This window comes from Engystomops pustulosus, chromosome 8, assembly GCF_040894005.1.
Source record: "Engystomops pustulosus chromosome 8, aEngPut4.maternal, whole genome shotgun sequence".
Classification (NCBI taxonomy): Eukaryota; Metazoa; Chordata; class Amphibia; order Anura; family Leptodactylidae; genus Engystomops; species Engystomops pustulosus.
This window is the reverse complement of record NC_092418.1, coordinates 37,910,353-37,928,890: the sequence shown is the minus strand read 5'-3', so window position 1 is coordinate 37,928,890 and position 18,538 is coordinate 37,910,353. Positions and strand designations below refer to the sequence as shown.

The 18,538-nt window shown below is 43.4% G+C and overlaps 1 protein-coding gene across 1 annotated transcript in view; it reads right to left on the bottom strand.

Annotated features, from left to right (window-relative positions):
- Window positions 1–16,821, bottom strand: part of MRTFB (myocardin related transcription factor B) — a 195,135-nt gene extending 178,314 nt beyond the window's left edge. The window contains exon 1 of the mRNA XM_072122644.1: window positions 16,691–16,821. Within this exon, the coding sequence (XP_071978745.1) occupies window positions 16,691–16,758 (68 nt within the window). The 5' untranslated portion in view covers window positions 16,759–16,821. The remainder of the gene's footprint in view (window positions 1–16,690) is intronic.
- Between the last annotated feature and the right edge of the window lie 1,717 nt (window positions 16,822–18,538).

The following is an 18,538-nucleotide window of genomic DNA, read 5'->3' as shown; positions in this document are numbered from 1 at the left end:
ACAGAAAATATATTGGAAAATTGGATAAATCTTCCTTACACAAACCATATCAAATATTTGCTAAAAGTGGACAACCCCTTTAAGAGAACACTATTTAACAATCCAGTAATAATACAAAAATGATGATAAGGCAAGTATAATGGATCTGTTTAAATGTCAATAAATTTCAACAAACTTTTAATGCCTTTCAGTAAGGGCTTATTCACATGTCCGTCTGCGGGGACGTACATGCGGCATGTATGTCCCATAGACGGCAATAGCAGCACGTCGGGGATATGGTGCCATACATGTGTGGCACCGATCCGGGCCGCACACCGCAAAAAGATAGAGCATGCTCTAACTTTTGGCGAGTGTGCGGCCATCTGCCGCTGATTCCTATGGAGGGAAGAAGGGCCACCTCCTCCTCCTCTCCAGCACACGGCGGTATGCTCGCACGGCAGCCATCACGCGTGTGTATGTACCCTAATGTCTATTAGTCCTTCCGTTATTTGAGTGAGAATTGGACGGGAGCTGCAGCACCGTTTTTTAGTCTCAAGTAACGGAGACGGTAACGGAAGTGGTGCAAATGGACACTAATGGAAGCCCTTAAATGTCCATTGAAATCAATGGACATTTAAACAGATCTGTAAGACTTCTGTTATTATTATTATTATTAAAGTCACGCAGGTCCGAACGCAGATGTGAACTGGTCCATGGATATCCTGCCAGGTGTCAATAGAAATAGCTGTAGTTAGCCAAGTAGGTGTTACCAGTTAGGAGCGCCTCCAAGTAGTAATCTCAACATCATACTATGCATTCACACATCCCCAGCTGGTAACACCCACTTTAACTTACTCAAATTTCGAGGAGGATCAACAAAGGAACATTACATGAGGGGAGATTATCACCACATTGTCTGCTTTCTTGTACTGCCTTGGGAGAATTTTTGTTCTTAGTTGAAACCAAATAGCCCCAACTGAGAGCATAAAGTCTCAAACAACAGTACAAGAAATTAGACAACATGGTGATGGATCTCCCCCTCAGAACTAAAAGAAAAGATGCTCCAGAATTGGTATGGGGAAGACAACAATTTACTAAAAAAGAGATATATATAGACTTGAGTTTTGGAACGTAGTTAAGATGAAACAGTCGATTGATGTCAGCCGGTATATATATATATATATTATATATACCGGCTGACATCAATCGACTGTTTCATCTTAACTACGTTCCAAAACTCAAGTCTATAGATACCTTTTCAGGTCAGTTTCTACCACCTGGATGAAGGGTTGTATGCAAATGATCCTGAGGGGCTCCAGGCTCTATAGATGTTAATGGAGTTTGAAGCCCATCGGACTTGTTTGCATGCAGTCTTTCATCCTGGTGGTAGATGTCCTTTAAGTCATTGAGTTCCCTATCATTATCATGGTTTAGTAGAATTAACTCTCTTAAAATGGACTGACAGTTCCTCTAGATCTGCCACCATCATGTCTGCATCGCTTACGAAAGCTGGCCACAAAGTTTGTGTGTCCTCTCCCCTCTTAAAACAAAGCCTGTTGACTAGACATAACGAAGATGGGGGGGTGAAACATCTCACAAAATAAGGATAAACTATGGGTTAATGTAAAATGCAGTTTCCCCTTCTCTAGGGATCTAGCAGGGAGTTTCTGGTTACCCACTAAAACGGATATGGGGTCATTGAAGGTAATCCTGTTAATGTCAGTGATTCTGAAGACATGAGGTAGGTTTGCAGCTAAATCTAAAATTGCTGCCATTCCTGGCCCACTATCCCCGGCCCAGGACTATCCTTGTCTCCAACAGGTACTAAGTACTTGTCCCCTTCTGTTGTCGAGTGATGGGCGACTGTGGAAAATTAGCAATATCATCACAAAAACTGGCATCCGCCCCCTTACTGAATTGCTGGGCTAGGGAAGGAAGTTACCCGGGCGCTTGGCTACACTACCTACAGCTGAGGAGCTTCCTGTCCTCCCTGACAGCTATAGAGTAATTCCACTCAGACTTCCTGTTACCAGGCGTTGGAGGCAACCAGGTCACCCGCTCATGCACAATACTCCATTTCATATTGCATTATGGGGCTGCGTCCTACACATGGTGACTGCTTTGAGGGTCTCCTGGTCCCTGTACTGTTGTTTATACCCTGTCACCAATAAACCTTTATTGACCCATAAAAAAAATGCCGGCAGAAATTTTCAAGTTATTCTGGAGATTTGTTTAGCCTTGTTTAACATCTCTTAGGTTTTGAGCACCTCCAGATACTATTATTATTACACGTAGTAAAATGTGACTTTTTACCAGCACATTTTTAAAGGCTTTTTACTTTAGAATTCGTACGAACCTACAGACGTGGAATAGAAAATTTACTGCACCATTTATCACTTTGTTTTGTGCCAAATGGGTGAAATGTAGAAAGGTATGTAAGGGGCACTGGGTAAAGGCACCTGCTCATCTGAATCCACTCACAGATATATACTGGAGGTTCTATATACCGACTTACTTTACTATTCTTAGAAAAAGAAGAGAATAGACAGAGGCCGGAGGCTATGGGTGGTGTAACTTCAGTATGGTTATAGAATGAGGGAAAACTAAATAATGAGCCTAAAGTTTGGGTCTGCTCATCTCTCATCTGATCTCCCCCTTTTTATTAGTTTTAATCGCATGCACAGCAACTGTGTCGTATCACAGTTCACGACTTGTCACATTGTCATCATATCTTATACTTTGTGGCCACTTATTTAAACTCTTGGACAATGCCTTGGAAGGATTGTGACATACATGACTAATAATGCTATTTTTTATTTAGGGTTTTCTTAATCTGAATGTGTTTGGAAGGTAACCTCCATTGATATTAAAACAAGAACAGAATGTGCGCAAAATCATTATTCAAAAGCTGCCTTACTGTGCTCATTTTAAGGAGGCTCAGCCCATATATCTACACTCCTGATAAATGTTATGCCAATACAGATCTACGACAGCTGTATTTACTGTAGTGAAATCTCTGCAGGAACTGAGTCACTCTTTGTAAGACTATGGTCCTGTACTAAAAATATGGTTCTAGCATAGACGAACCCCGCAAGGAAGCATCTCACAGCGACCTAGTATAAGACCATAGTCCAGCACCAAGGAAGCATCTCAGAGCTACCTAGTATAAGACTATAAACCAGCATCAAGGAAGCATCTCACAGCTACCTAGTATAAGACCACAGACCAGCACCAAGGAAGCATCTCACAGCTACCTAGTATAAGGTTATAGACCAGCATCAAGGAAGCATCTCACAGCTACCTAGTATAAGACTATAGACCAGCATCAAGGAAGCATCTCACAGCTACCTAGTATAAGACCATAGACCAGCACCAAGGAAGCATCTCACAGCTACCTGGTATAAGACCATAGACCAGCACCAAGGAAGCATCTCACAGCTACCTAGTATAAGACCATAGACCAGCACCAAGGAAGCATCTCACAGCTACCTAGTATAAGACCATAGACCAGCACCAAGGAAGCATCTCACAGCTACCTAGTATAAGACCATAGACCAGCATCAAGGAAGCATCTCACAGCTACCTAGTATAAGACCACAGACCAGCACCAAGGAAGCATCTCACAGCTACCTAGTATAAGACCATAGACCAGCACCAAGGAAGCATCTCACAGTTACCTAGTATAAGACTATAAACCAGCACCAAGGAAGCATCTCCCAGCTACCTAGTATAAGACCATAGACCAGCACCAAGGTAGCATCTCACAGCTACCTAGTATAAGGTTATAGACCAGCATCAAGGAAGCATCTCACAGCTACCTAGTATAAGACCATAGACCAGCACCAAGGAAGCATCTCACAGCTACCTAGTATAAGACCACAGACCAGCACCAAGGAAGCACCTCACAGCTACATAGTATAAGACCATAGACCAGCACCAAAGAAGCATCTCACAGCTACCTAGTATAAGATTATAAACCAGCATCAAGGAAGCTACTCACAGCTACCTAGTATAAGACCATAGACCAGCACCAAGGAAGCATCTCACAGCTACCTAGTATAAGGTAATAGAACAGCATCAAGGAAGCACCTCACAGCTAGCTAGTATAAGACCATAGTCCAGCACCAAGGAAGCATCTCACAGCTACATAGTATAAGACCATAGACCAGCACCAAGGAAGCGTCTCACAGCTACCTAGTATAAGACTATAAACCAGCACCAAGGAAGCATCTCCCAGCTACCTAGTATAAGGTAATAGACCAGCACCAAGGAAGCATCTCACAGCTACCTAGTATAAGGTTATAGACCAGCATCAAGGAAGCATCTCACAGCTACCTAGTATAAGACCATAGACCAGCACCAAGGAAGCATCTCACAGCTACCTAGTATAAGACCATAGACCAGCACCAAGGAAGCACCTCACAGCTACCTAGTATAAGACCATAGACCAGCACCAAGGAAGCATCTCACAGCTACCTAGTATAAGACTATAAACCAGCATCAAGGAAGCATCTCACAGCTACATAGTATAAGACCATAGACCAGCACCAAGGAAGCATCTCACAGCTACCTAGTATAAGAACATAGACCAGCACCAAGGAAGCATCTCACAGCTACCTAGTATAAGACCATAGACCAGCACCAAGGAAGCATCTCACAGCTACCTAGTATAAGACCATAGACCAGCATCAAGGAAGCTACTCACAGCTACCTAGTATAAGGTAATAGAACAGCATCAAGGAAGCACCTCACAGCTACCTAGTATAAGACCTTAGACCAGTACCAAGGAAACATCTCACAGTTACCTAGTATAAGACCACAGACCAGCACCAAGGAAGCGTTTCACAGTTACCTAGTATAAGACCACAGACCAGCACCAAGGAAGCGTTTCACAGCTACCTAGTATAAGACCATAGACCAGCACCAAGGAAGCATCTCACAGCTACCTAGTATAAGACCATAGACCAGCACCAATGAAGCATCTCACAGCTACCTAGTATAAGACTATAAACCAGCACCAAGGAAGCATCTCCCAGCTACCTAGTATAAGACCATAGACCAGCACCAAGGAAGCATCTCACAGCTACCTAGTATAAGACCATAGACCAGCACCAAGGAAGCATCTCACAGCTACCTAGTATAAGACTATAAACCAGCACCAAGGAAGCATCTCACAGCTACCTAGTATAAGGTAATAGAACAGCATCAAGGAAGCATCTCACAGCTACCTAGTATAAGACCATAGACCAGCACCAAGGAAGCATCTCACAGCTACCTAGTATAAGGTAATAGAACAGCATCAAGGAAGCATCTCACAGCTAGCTAGTATAAGACCATAGACCAGCACCAAGGAAGCACCTCACAGCTACCTAGTATAAGACCATAGACCAGCACCAAGGAAGCATCTCACAGCTACCTAGTATAAGACTATAAACCAGCACCAAGGAAGCATCTCACAGCTACCTAGTATAAGGTAATAGAACAGCATCAAGGAAGCACCTCACAGCTACCTAGTATAAGACCATAGACCAGCATCAAGGAAGCATCTCACAGCTACCTAGTATAAGACCATAGACCAGAATCAAGGAAGCATCTCACAGCTACCTAGTATAAGACCACAGACCAGCACCAAGGAAGCATCTCACAGCTACCTAGTATAAGGTTATAGACCAGCATCAAGGAAGCATCTCACAGCTACCTAGTATAAGACCATAGACCAGCATCAAGGAAGCATCTCACAGCTACCTAGTATAAGACCACAGACCAGCACCAAGGAAGCATCTCACAGCTACCTAGTATAAGACCATAGACCAGCACCAAGGAAGCATCTCACAGTTACCTAGTATAAGACTATAAACCAGCACCAAGGAAGCATCTCTCAGCTACCTAGTATAAGACCATAGACCAGCACCAAGGTAGCATCTCACAGCTACCTAGTATAAGGTTATAGACCAGCATCAAGGAAGCATCTCACATCTACCTAGTATAAGACCTTAGACCAGCACCAAGGAAGCGTTTCACAGCTACCTAGTATAAGACCATAGACCAGCACCAAGGAAGCATCTCACAGCTACCTAGTATAAGACCACAGACCACCACCAAGGAAGCATCTCACAGCTACCTAGTATAAGACCATAGACCAGCACCAAAGAAGCATCTCACAGCTACCTAGTATAAGGTAATAGAACAGCATCAAGGAAGCACCTCACAGCTAGCTAGTATAAGACCATAGTCCAGCACCAAGGAAGCATCTCACAGCTTCATAGTATAAGACCATAGACCAGCACCAAGGAAGCGTCTCACAGCTACCTAGTATAAGACTATAAACCAGCACCAAGGAAGCATCTCACAGCTACCTAGTATAAGACCATAGACCAGCACCAAGGAAGCACCTCACAGCTACCTAGTATAAGACCATAGACCAGCACCAAGGAAGCATCTCACAGCTACCTAGTATAAGACTATAAACCAGCATCAAGGAAGCATCTCACAGCTATATAGTATAAGACCATAGACAAGCACCAAGGAAGCATCTCACAGCTACCTAGTATAAGACCATAGACCAGCACCAAGGAAGCATCTCACAGCTACCTAGTATAAGACCATAGACCAGCACCAAGGAAGCATCTCACAGCTACCTAGTATAAGACCATAGACCAGCACCAAGGAAGCATCTCACAGCTACCTAGTATAAGACCATAGACCAGCACCAAGGAAGCTACTCACAGCTACCTAGTATAAGACCATAGACCAGCACCAAGGAAGCATCTCACAGCTACCTAGTATAAGACCATAGACCAGCATCAAGGAAGCTACTCACAGCTACCTAGTATAAGGTAATAGAACAGCATCAAGGAAGCACCTCACAGCTACCTAGTATAAGACCTTAGACCAGTACCAAGGAAACATCTCACAGTTACCTAGTATAAGACCACAGACCAGCACCAAGGAAGCGTTTCACAGCTACCTAGTATAAGACCATAGACCAGCACCAAGGAAGCATCTCACAGCTACCTAGTATAAGACCATAGACCAGCACCAATGAAGCATCTCACAGCTACCTAGTATAAGACTATAAACCAGCACCAAGGAAGCATCTCACAGCTACCTAGTATAAGACCATAGACCAGTACCAAGGAAACATCTCACAGTTACCTAGTATAAGACCACAGACCAGCACCAAGGAAGCGTTTCACAGCTACCTAGTATAAGACCATAGACCAGCACCAAGGAAGCATCTCACAGCTACCTAGTATAAGACCATAGACCAGCATCAAGGAAGCATCTCACAGCTACCTAGTATAAGACCATAGACCAGCACCAAGGAAGCATCTCACAGCTACCTAGTATAAGACCATAGACCAGCACCAAGGAAGCATCTCACAGCTACCTAGTATAAGACCATAGACCAGCACCAAGGAAGCATCTCACAGCTACCTAGTATAAGACCATAGACCAGCACCAAGGAAGCTACTCACAGCTACCTAGTATAAGACCATAGACCAGCACCAAGGAAGCATCTCACAGCTACCTAGTATAAGACCATAGACCAGCATCAAGGAAGCTACTCACAGCTACCTAGTATAAGGTAATAGAACAGCATCAAGGAAGCACCTCACAGCTACCTAGTATAAGACCTTAGACCAGTACCAAGGAAACATCTCACAGTTACCTAGTATAAGACCACAGACCAGCACCAAGAAAGCGTTTCACAGCTACCTAGTATAAGACCATAGACCAGCACCAAGGAAGCATCTCACAGCTACCTAGTATAAGACCATAGACCAGCACCAATGAAGCATCTCACAGCTACCTAGTATAAGACTATAAACCAGCACCAAGGAAGCATCTCACAGCTACCTAGTATAAGACCATAGACCAGTACCAAGGAAACATCTCACAGTTACCTAGTATAAGACCACAGACCAGCACCAAGGAAGCGTTTCACAGCTACCTAGTATAAGACCATAGACCAGCACCAAGGAAGCATCTCACAGCTACCTAGTATAAGACCACAGACCAGCACCAAGGAAGCATCTCACAGCTACATAGTATAAGACCATAGACCAGCACCAAAGAAGCATCTCACAGCTACCTAGTATAAGGTAATAGAACAGCATCAAGGAAGCACCTCACAGCTAGCTAGTATAAGACCATAGTCCAGCACCAAGGAAGCATCTCACAGCTACATAGTATAAGACCATAGACCAGCACCAAGGAAGCACCTCACAGCTACCTAGTATAAGACCATAGACCAGCACCAAGGAAGCACCTCACAGCTATCTAGTATAAGACCATAGACCAGCACCAAGGAAGCATCTCACAGCTACCTAGTATAAGACCATAGACCAGCACCAAGGAAGCATCTCACAGCTACCTAGTATAAGACTATAAACCAGCATCAAGGAAGCATCTCACAGCTACATAGTATAAGACCATAGACCAGCACCAAGGAAGCATCTCACAGCTACCTAGTATAAGACCATAGACCAGCACCAAGGAAGCATCTCACAGCTACCTAGTATAAGACCATAGACCAGCACCAAGGAAGCTACTCACAGCTACCTAGTATAAGGTAATAGAACAGCATCAAGGAAGCACCTCACAGCTACCTAGTATAATACCTTAGACCAGTACCAAGGAAACATCTCACAGTTACCTAGTATAAGACCACAGACCAGCACCAAGGAAGCATCTCACAGCTACCTAGTATAAGACCATAGACCAGCACCAAGGAAGCATCTCACAGCTACCTAGTATAAGACTATAAACCAGCACCAAGGAAGCATCTCCCAGCTACCTAGTATAAGACCATAGACCAGCACCAAGAAAGCATCTCACAGCTACCTAGTATAAGACCATAGACCAGCACCAAGGAAGCATCTCACAGCTACCTAGTATAAGACCATAGACCAGCACCAAGGAAGCATCTCACAGCTACCTAGTATAAGACCATAGACCAGCACCAAGGAAGCATCTCACAGCTACCTAGTATAAGGTAATAGAACAGCATCAAGGAAGCACCTCACAGCTACCTAGTATAAGACCATAGACCAGCACCAAGGAAGCATCTCACAGCTACCTAGTATAAGACCATAGACCAGCACCAAGGAAGCATCTCCCAGCTACCTAGTATAAGACCATAGACCAGCACCAAGGAAGCATCTCACAGCTACCTAGTATAAGGTAATAGAACAGCATCAAGGAAGCACCTCACAGCTATCTAGTATAAGACCATAGACCAGCACCAAGGAAGCATCTCACAGCTAGCTAGTATAAGACCATAGACCAGCACCAAGGAAGCACCTCACAGCTAGCTAGTATAAGACCATAGACCAGCACCAAGAAAGCGTCTCACAGCTAACTAGTATAAGACCATAGACCAGCACCAAGGAAGCACCTCACAGCTACCTAGTATAAGACCATAGACCAGCACCAAGAAAGCATCTCACAGCTACCTAGTATAAGACCACAGACCAGCACCAAGGAAGCACCTCACAGCTACCTAGTATAAGACCATAGACCAGCACCAAGAAAGCATCTCACAGCTACCTAGTATAAGACCATAGACCAGCACCAAGAAAGCATCTCACAGCTACCTGGTATAAGACCATAGACCAGCACCAAGGAAACATCTCACAGTTACCTAGTATAAGACCATAGACCAGCACCAAGGAAGCATCTCACAGCTACCTAGTATAAGGTAATAGAACAGCACCAAGGAAGCATCTCACAGCTACCTAGTATAAGACCATAGACCAGCACCAATGAAGCATCTCACAGGTACCTAGTATAAGACCATAGACCAGCACCAAGGAAGCATCTCACAGCTACCTAGTATAAGGTAATAGAACAGCACCAAGGAAGCATCTCACAGCTACCTAGTATAAGACCATAGACCAGCACCAATGAAGCATCTCACAGGTACCTAGTATAAGACCATAGACCAGCACCAAGGAAGCATCTCACAGCTACCTAGTATAAGGTAATAGAACAGCACCAAGGAAGCATCTCACAGCTACCTAGAATAAGACCATAGACCAGCACCAATGAAGCATCTCACAGGTACCTAGTATAAGACCATAGACCAGCACCAAGGAAGCGTCTCACAGCTACCTAGTATAAGACCATAGACCAGCATCAAGGAAGCTACTCACAGCTACCTAGTATAAGGTAATAGACCAGCATCAAGGAAGCACCTCACAGCTATCTAGTATCAAACTGTAGACTAGCAGTAAGGAATTGACTCACAGCTACCTAGTATAACACTATAGACCAGCACCAAGGAAGCAATTCAAAGCTACATAGCATACGACCATAGACCAGCGCCAAGGAAGCATCTCACAGCTACAAAGTATAAGACCGTAGACTAGCAGTAAGAAAGCGACTCACAGCTACCTAGTGTAAGACCATAAACCAGCACCAAGGAAGTATCTCACAGCTACCTAGTATAAGACCATAGACCAGCAGTAAGGAAGCTACTCAAAGCTCCCCTAATAAAACCGTAGATCAGCAGTTAGGAAGGAACTAACCACTACCTAATATAAGACTGTAGACCAGCATCAAGGAAGCATCTCACAGCTACCTAGTATAAGACCATAGACCAGCACCAAGGAAGCATCTCACAGCTACATAGTATAAGACCGTAGACCAGCAGTAAGGAAGCAACTCACAGCTACCTAGTATAAGACCATAAACCAGCATCAAGGAAGCTACTCAAAGCTACATAGTATACGACCATAGACCAGCAGTAAGGAAGCTACTCAAAGCTACCTCTAATAAAACCGTAGATTAGCAGTTAGGAAGGAACTAACCGCTACCTAGTATAAGACCATAGACCAGCACCAAGGAAGCATCTCACAGCTACCTAGTATAAGACCATAAACCAGCATCAAGGAAGCTACTCAAAGCTAACCCTAATAAAACCGTAGATCAGCAGTTAGGAAGGAACTAACCGCTACCTAGTATAAAACTGTAGACCAGCATCAAGGAAGCATCTCACAGCTACCTAGTATAAGACCATAGACAAGCGGCAAGGAAGCAACTCAAAGCTACCTAGTCTGTATTTCACAAAATACTAAACATAATCATCTGAAGCCAGCATAAAGATCAAAATACACATTATATGATTGTTAGGAAGACCTTAGAATTGTTCTGGCACCCAACAACAATCTAATGTGTATGGTGGTGGCCCGACTTTCCCACATAAAAATCAATATGAAGAGTTGACAGCAACTTATTCCCTTCTCCCTATTTTGAATGTACACATGCTCAGCAGGGCATCAAAAGGTACAACGTTGGCTCCAAGAGGATTTATTGTGTCCAGAGTTAAAGGTTTATGGCCACATTAAAAGCTGGCGAATATTACAGAAACACAGCTATAGCTCCGTAATAGATGCATAATAGATCAAACAAAGGATATTTGAGATATAGCGAAGGTGGTTGCATCCTTCACTCCAATGTACAGATGACAGCTGGACAGCGGCCCTACTGAACGCGAATTAAAAAGAGAACATAATCCATCTGATCTGTCTGATATACATTAGGGAAGGTGAATGCTGTTCCACAGTGGAACTAATATGTCTTACTACAAAGGATGTAGTTTAATAAAATGTAAATTTACCAACCTGCATGTTGTATTCAGCTCATCTGTTCTCTCAGTTAATGAAATACAGGCTGCCATAAACAGCTCTTGGAATAATGGGGGAGATTTATCACTGCTTCTACAACAATTTTCCGGTGTAGAAGCAAAGAAATAATCACAAATTCTTGTGCACTGCAATAATTTGCAGTTATGGTAGCGATTAGAGAGTAGTAGAGGGGCGCAGAGGGCACGGGTTGTTCCTGTCCTGCGCCATTTTTAAAAACCTGCGGTTAGACCTGGCGTAGTCTTGCCCAGCCGCCTTCCAGGCATAAGAAGAACTATAGTAATGACGACTTATTCTACCTATTTTTGCTTCTGATATGTCCGCTGTGTAATGTTTTATTTAGTTGGTTTATTTGGTTGTAAGTTTAATGTCCCTTCGTTAAGATTGGTGAAGGTCAACCCATAGCAATCCTGACTACTAGAGGTTTGATCCTCCCTTCCACTTTATTCTGCACAATACAAAGCTGATAAATGGATGGCAGCCAGGGTTCACCATTCTCTATAGCGTATTTTTCGGACTATAAGGGCACATTCACATGGCCGTCTGCGGGGACGTACATGCGGCCACAAATTTGCGGCCGCATGTACGTCCCCATAGACGGCAATAGCGGCGCGGCACAGATACGGTGCCACACATGTGTGGCACCGATCCGGCCCGCACACCGCAAAAAGATAGAGCAGAAATCAAAGGTGCGTCTTATTGTCCAGTGCACCTTATATATGAACCATACTTACAGACAACCGCTGCCTTAAACTGTGCACAGGTCTGCCACCTGCTGGTCATTCATCCTCATAATCCGGTGCGCCTTATATATGAGCCTAGACATTTTAGCAGGCATTTATTGATGGTGTGTCTTAGACTCCGGTGCGCCTTATAGTCTGAAAAATACTGTAATTTCGCCAGAACGAGGTAACAAAAAGGAAATTCACATGGCTCCAGTTGTAGCATAGTGCTTTTTGTTGGTAATGAACATATCCTATACAGGCGGTCCCCTACTTGAGAACACCGACTTACCTAGTTAAAGACGGCCCCTTCTGCCCCCTGTGACCTCTGGTGAAGCTCTCTGGATACTTTGCTATAGTCCCAGGCTACGATGATCAGCTGTAAGGTGCCTGTAATGAAGCTTTATTAATAATCCTTGGTCCAATTACAGCAAAAAAGTTTGAAAATCCAATTGTCACTGGGGCAAAAACAATTTTTGTCTGGATCTACAATAATAAAATATAGAGTTTCGACTTGCATACAAATTCAACTTAAGAACAAACCTATGGACCCTATCTTGTATGTAACCTGGGGACTGCCGGTATAGACCAAAGCTTATGTTTATAGGAGTTATAGCAATAATTTGCACTGCAAGCACCACGTCATGTGTTTACTACCAGGTGAAGGCAGTGGAGAGCAAATTACACGTGTGTATGGCCCCAGGGATGCTCTAATCTGTAATTGCTAAAAAATATAAAATGTGTAATCAATAAGAATTTTTTTTGCCATATGTAAAAACATGTAACTATAAAAAACAATTCCCATCATAAGAATGGCAGAATAACATCTGATCTGAAAAAAGGGGCATCATATTCACATCTGAGCATGAACAAACATCCTAAGTTCCCATTAAAGTTTACGGCAAATAATACAATCAGAATATCTGCACATGAATGCGTGCAATCGCACCAGCTACAACATTTGCGAGACAAGTATTTGCCTGTGTAATATCTGTTGAATCTACGCATACCACATGGTCAAATTCAATGCTGCTGTACATGTAGCCTCAATAAGGGGACAATGAGCGGACTGTGACTTCTAACATATACAAGTATGGCCACAATAGACGGATACACTGAGTTTCACCAGGAAGAAAATACACCAAATGCAAGATCTATAACATAATTGTGACTTTTTGTGGTGTGCGAATTTTTAGTCCCAAATAGTTGTTTAACAAAAGTAAGTCTGGGTCTAGCATACTCTGTTTTGGGGACTTATTAGGTACAAAAATTGGACAATTTCAGAGCCTAAAAGTCTCACAGATTGAACAAACATCTGGGCTACAAAAATAAGTACGACACACTGCATTAAATCCTTGAGGCAGCCCGGCAGAAATGGATGTACCTGCCGCAGATCCAATATACAATTATGTTATTATAAAAAATATGCTGCATCTGTGTGATCTTACCCTTATAGGCAGCAAATAAGTAGCGAGTGCATGTAACATCCAGAGTTTTGTCATCTGAGCTTTGAGAACCTCTCAAAAGTTTAAATTACAAATCAGAAAATTAATTAGCAAAGTTGAAATGTTTAATATTTAACATTTTTTATAATGTTCTTTTCTTGTTATGTATTTTGTAAGAATAAAGAGAATTATAAACAAAAAATTCAATCACAAATCTGTGTTAGAAATTTCTCCATAATTTCTTATAAATCTGTACCACGCGGGACATAACACAGTCGTATGTTCTTATTCTGGTACGGGGATTTGTAGGTGTTACAGACAGTACATAGTCACTTTACTGAGAGGCCCTGCACTTAATCCATATCCCATTATCACATCTGCCAGTCAGCGTGACCTAACATGACACTAGGATCACACACCAGAAATCAACATGAGACAAGAAAGATCCAATCCCTGCATCTACAAGCATGGTAATCTTCCCACATGCAAAATTATTTAGTCCCACACAAAAGTCTCAATACTACATGACAGCAAGAGACTGATTCTCTGCATGTAAACAGAGAAAACGCAACAAGAACATAAACCAGAGCAGAGTATAAATACATCAGTAAACTACATTATGCATCCAGTTAAAATACAGAGACCATACAAAGAAAAGTAACTGATTTTTGGATATAGAAAGAATAGACAATGCTTACACCTGCACCTTCCATCTGAAGTACCGTATTTTTCGGACTATAAGGCGCACCATCAATAAATACCTGCTAAAATGTCTAGGTTCATATATAAGGCGCACCTGATTATAAGGATGAATGACCAGCAGGTGGCTGAGTAAGTAAGGTTCATATACAAGACGCCCTGGACTATCAGGCGCATCTTTGATTTCTGAGAAAATCAAAGGGTTTTTTGTGCGCCTTATAGTCCAAAAAATACGGTATAGGTCAGAGGTTAATGCAGGGGCATTTGTTGTAATACACCCCCATTGGTTCCTTTTCCAGAAAATGTATAATTTTTTTTTTCTGTATTCTTCTGTATAGGATAGCCTGGAGCATTTTAGGCTCAGTTCAGACCTACTTCAGGGCTTTCCAAAAGACTCCTCCTTTTAGTAAAGTGTAACAGAAAATCGGAAGGTGAACAGAAGATCTTGCGTTTACCTTCTGATCCCCACTGATTTCAAGGTACAAAAAAAAAAAATAGGACTGCTGGAAATTTTTTTTTCCAATGTAATAACATAGGGTGAAACATATGTGAAACTGCTGGGCAGTGTGACAATTGACGACATTGCATGACATGATGGGCAGTGGTTGGTATTGAGGGATTTCTTCTTACTTACTAGCGCTATCTGACATAACCGACATAGGACATAAACCGTAGTTTGAGTGATGGATTAAGCACTGTAGGCTCTGTAGTATTCTATATATAGAGCTGTGTATTGGTATAATGAATTATTTTGCACTTTATTATATTTAATAACCAGCTTTTCCACTAGCTTTTGGTATCTGTATTGTCCTATATTTTGTTCACCCTGAGATTGGACTTTTTCAATTGTGCATTGTCATGTCACACTGTCCATACTTTATGTATTTATATTGCGTTTTTAATGGATATTTTTTATGCCATTAGTCGTCAGTACTTTTATAAAATTTATGACCAATTATGATATTTATTGAGAGAATTTATGGAAGGGAATATTTATTGCGAAAGTGAATATATATATATATATATATATATATATATATATACACACATATCAGTGCTACACTATATGGAGCAGCAAAGGGTGCGAAGCTCCACGTGGTTCTGCCCCATTCATTATTCTAAGGCCAGAAGCCGTGATTTCCAGTCCTAAGGAAAAAATGTGAAGGATCCCTATGGGCATTGCTACAGTCAGTGGTTACTGAGAAGCAGGAGAAGAATTGACATTTGTCGGGAGGGTCTGCCAAGGCAAAGCTCTGAGTGGCAGAACAGACTCTACAGCACCATGCTCTGCCATAGCTTTAAACTGTATTAGCATCCTACAGATGCCAAAACAGTTTACGGCACTTGGGGTAAGAGGACTCCTGCTTTTACTTGTATCAAATCGGATTACTAAGAAGAATAGGCTACATCCTACCACTACATAATTATACGAAGAAAAAAAATCACAAACAAAAAAAAAATTGGGGGGAATAGAATCCAGCACTATCTGGTGTAATGGGAGTTCCACAGAGCCTTGGGCACCACAGGGAGAGATACTAGCAGTATAGGAGGTATATACTGAGATCCTATAGTTATAGCGGGACAGCAGAGGTATATACTGGGATCCTATAGGTATAGCAGGATAGCAGAGGTATATACTGAGATCCTATAGTTATAGCGGGACAGCAGAGGTATATACTGGGATCCTATAGGTATAGCAGGACAGCTGAGGTATATACTGGGATCCTATAGGTATAGCAGGACAGCTGAGGTATATACTGGGATCCTATAGGTATAGCAGGATAGCAGAGGTATATACTGAGATCCTATAGGTATAGCGGGACAGCAGAGGTATATTCTGGGATCCTATAGGTATAGCAGGATAGCAGAGGTATATACTGAGATCCTATAAGGTATAGCGGGACAGCAGAGGTATATACTGGGATCCTATAGATGTATGGGTATACCAGTATATACTGCTGTCCTGTGTATCTATATACCCTGGGCACAGCAGCACATATAGGAAGCCTAGTGTGTATGTTTTTTTTTTTCAAAATAACTTTAATAGTAATGAACAGAGTGGACAGTAGTGAGGACTACACATACACTATACATAGAAATGTACGGCCGTGACAGGTCTCGGGTGTCCCTCAGGGCGCAGGCCCGGGACAGCTCAGGAGAAGAGCTCAGGCCGCTGCTGTGTGGAGTCTGTCATTACCTGAGGCTCCGGCTCTTCTCCTTTCCTTCCTTCTCTTGTCTCCTCAGCCTGGAAGCGGCGCTTGCCATGCGCAGGAAGCTCGGCCTCCCCTGCCACGCCCCCCTTCACACGGGAGGCCAAGTGAGCGGAAGTGGGACGAAAGATTACTATCCCTGAGTTCCTGAGCAAGGGAGAAGCGCGGGCACGTCATGGTTGTCCCGCTGTAATGCAACGTCACCAGCCGGCTATCACAGATGGCCTGTGTCTCATCACTGTACTCCATAAGGCCCAGGCTCTTATCAGTAATGGTTCTACCTGAGCCGGCTAATAGAAGCAACTATATACTGTGCTACACAAGGAGCTTTTCTATTATATACTCTATAGTATCAGGGCCGGCTCCAGGTTTCACTGGGCCCCTGGGCGAGAGTGCCTCACTGGGCCCCGTAGCTCATGTGGTGGCATTAAAAACGCAGACCTTAAGAAACCAATATTAATATACAGCCCCCCAGGCTCCATCAATTAATATACACCCCCCCAGCCAGGCTCCATTAATTAATATACCCCCCAGGCTCCATTAACTAATATACAGCCCCCCAGGCTCCATCAATTAATATACACCCCCCAGCCAGGCTCCATTAATTAATATACCCCCCAGGCTCTATTAATTAATATACACCCCCCCAGCCAGGCTCCATTAACTAATATACAGTCCCCCAGGCTCCATCAAATAATATACACCCCAGCCCCCCCAGGCTCTATTCATTTATATATCCCCCAGGCTCCATTAATTAATTCCCCCCCCCCCCAGGCTCTATTAATTAATATACTTCCCCCCCAGGCTCCATTAATTAATATAACCCCCAGGCTCTATTAATTAATACACCCCCCCCCCCCAGGCTCCATTCATTAATTAAATACACATTAAAAAAAAATAATAAACGCTAACTTACCTCAAGGGCTGCTCGCATCTTCTTCATCTGCTACATCTTCCTGTGTGAGAGCAGCGTCTATCGTGCAGCGGCAGGGACGCTGGCGGCATGAAGTAATCACGTCGGCCAGCGTCCTGCACACTATTAGACGCAGCAGAAATACATCGGCCGCGCCGATGCAATTGTGTTTTGTGAGTGCCCGCTTGCAGTGCCGCCCCCCTATCAGCCGCGCCGGCATTGTGAGTGCGGCACTTCCCTCAATTACATCGGCCAAGTATGCCGATGTAATTGAGTTTTCTTATGTTGTCAGTGTGTGCCGTGGGCCCCTCTGGGGCCCCGGGACTTGCCCGGGTAAGCCGGGTGCTGGCGCCGGCCATGTATAGTATATACTGTGCTGATCTCATATGGGTGAGGTCCTTTTCATGAGTAGCGGATTATAACAGGCGGTTTGGGCGGTAGCCTGGGGCCCAAGCCTTCTAGATAGTGAATGGCCACCCGAATGACCTTCACCCATGAAATCCTTGTACATCTGTTCCTTCTCTCAATAAACATGTTCACAAGAGCAATTTCAGGACCTTTCAAGGTCCTGGAACCGTAGATTGATAGCAGAAGGGACACATCCTCCATTCCCCAAGAAGCTGATTCTAGTACTATATGTAGGAAGTGATTACAGACTTGTAGGGGCCATAATATCCATACAGCGCAGGGCGCATGCAGTCTTAATCCGACCCGGATTTTCATCGATGGGATTCAGCCTATTCAGACAGAAGCCTATTCTCTATAAGGCCCTTTACCATGTGTTACATACTGTGTACTGTACTGTGTTGCTCATTGTAGGAGCCAGAACTGACAGAGAGTCGGGCATTAATGATTGTGGCCTTTTAACCTTTTAGACACTGCTGTAAATGCTGACAGCAGTGCCCACTGTGTATGGGACAGA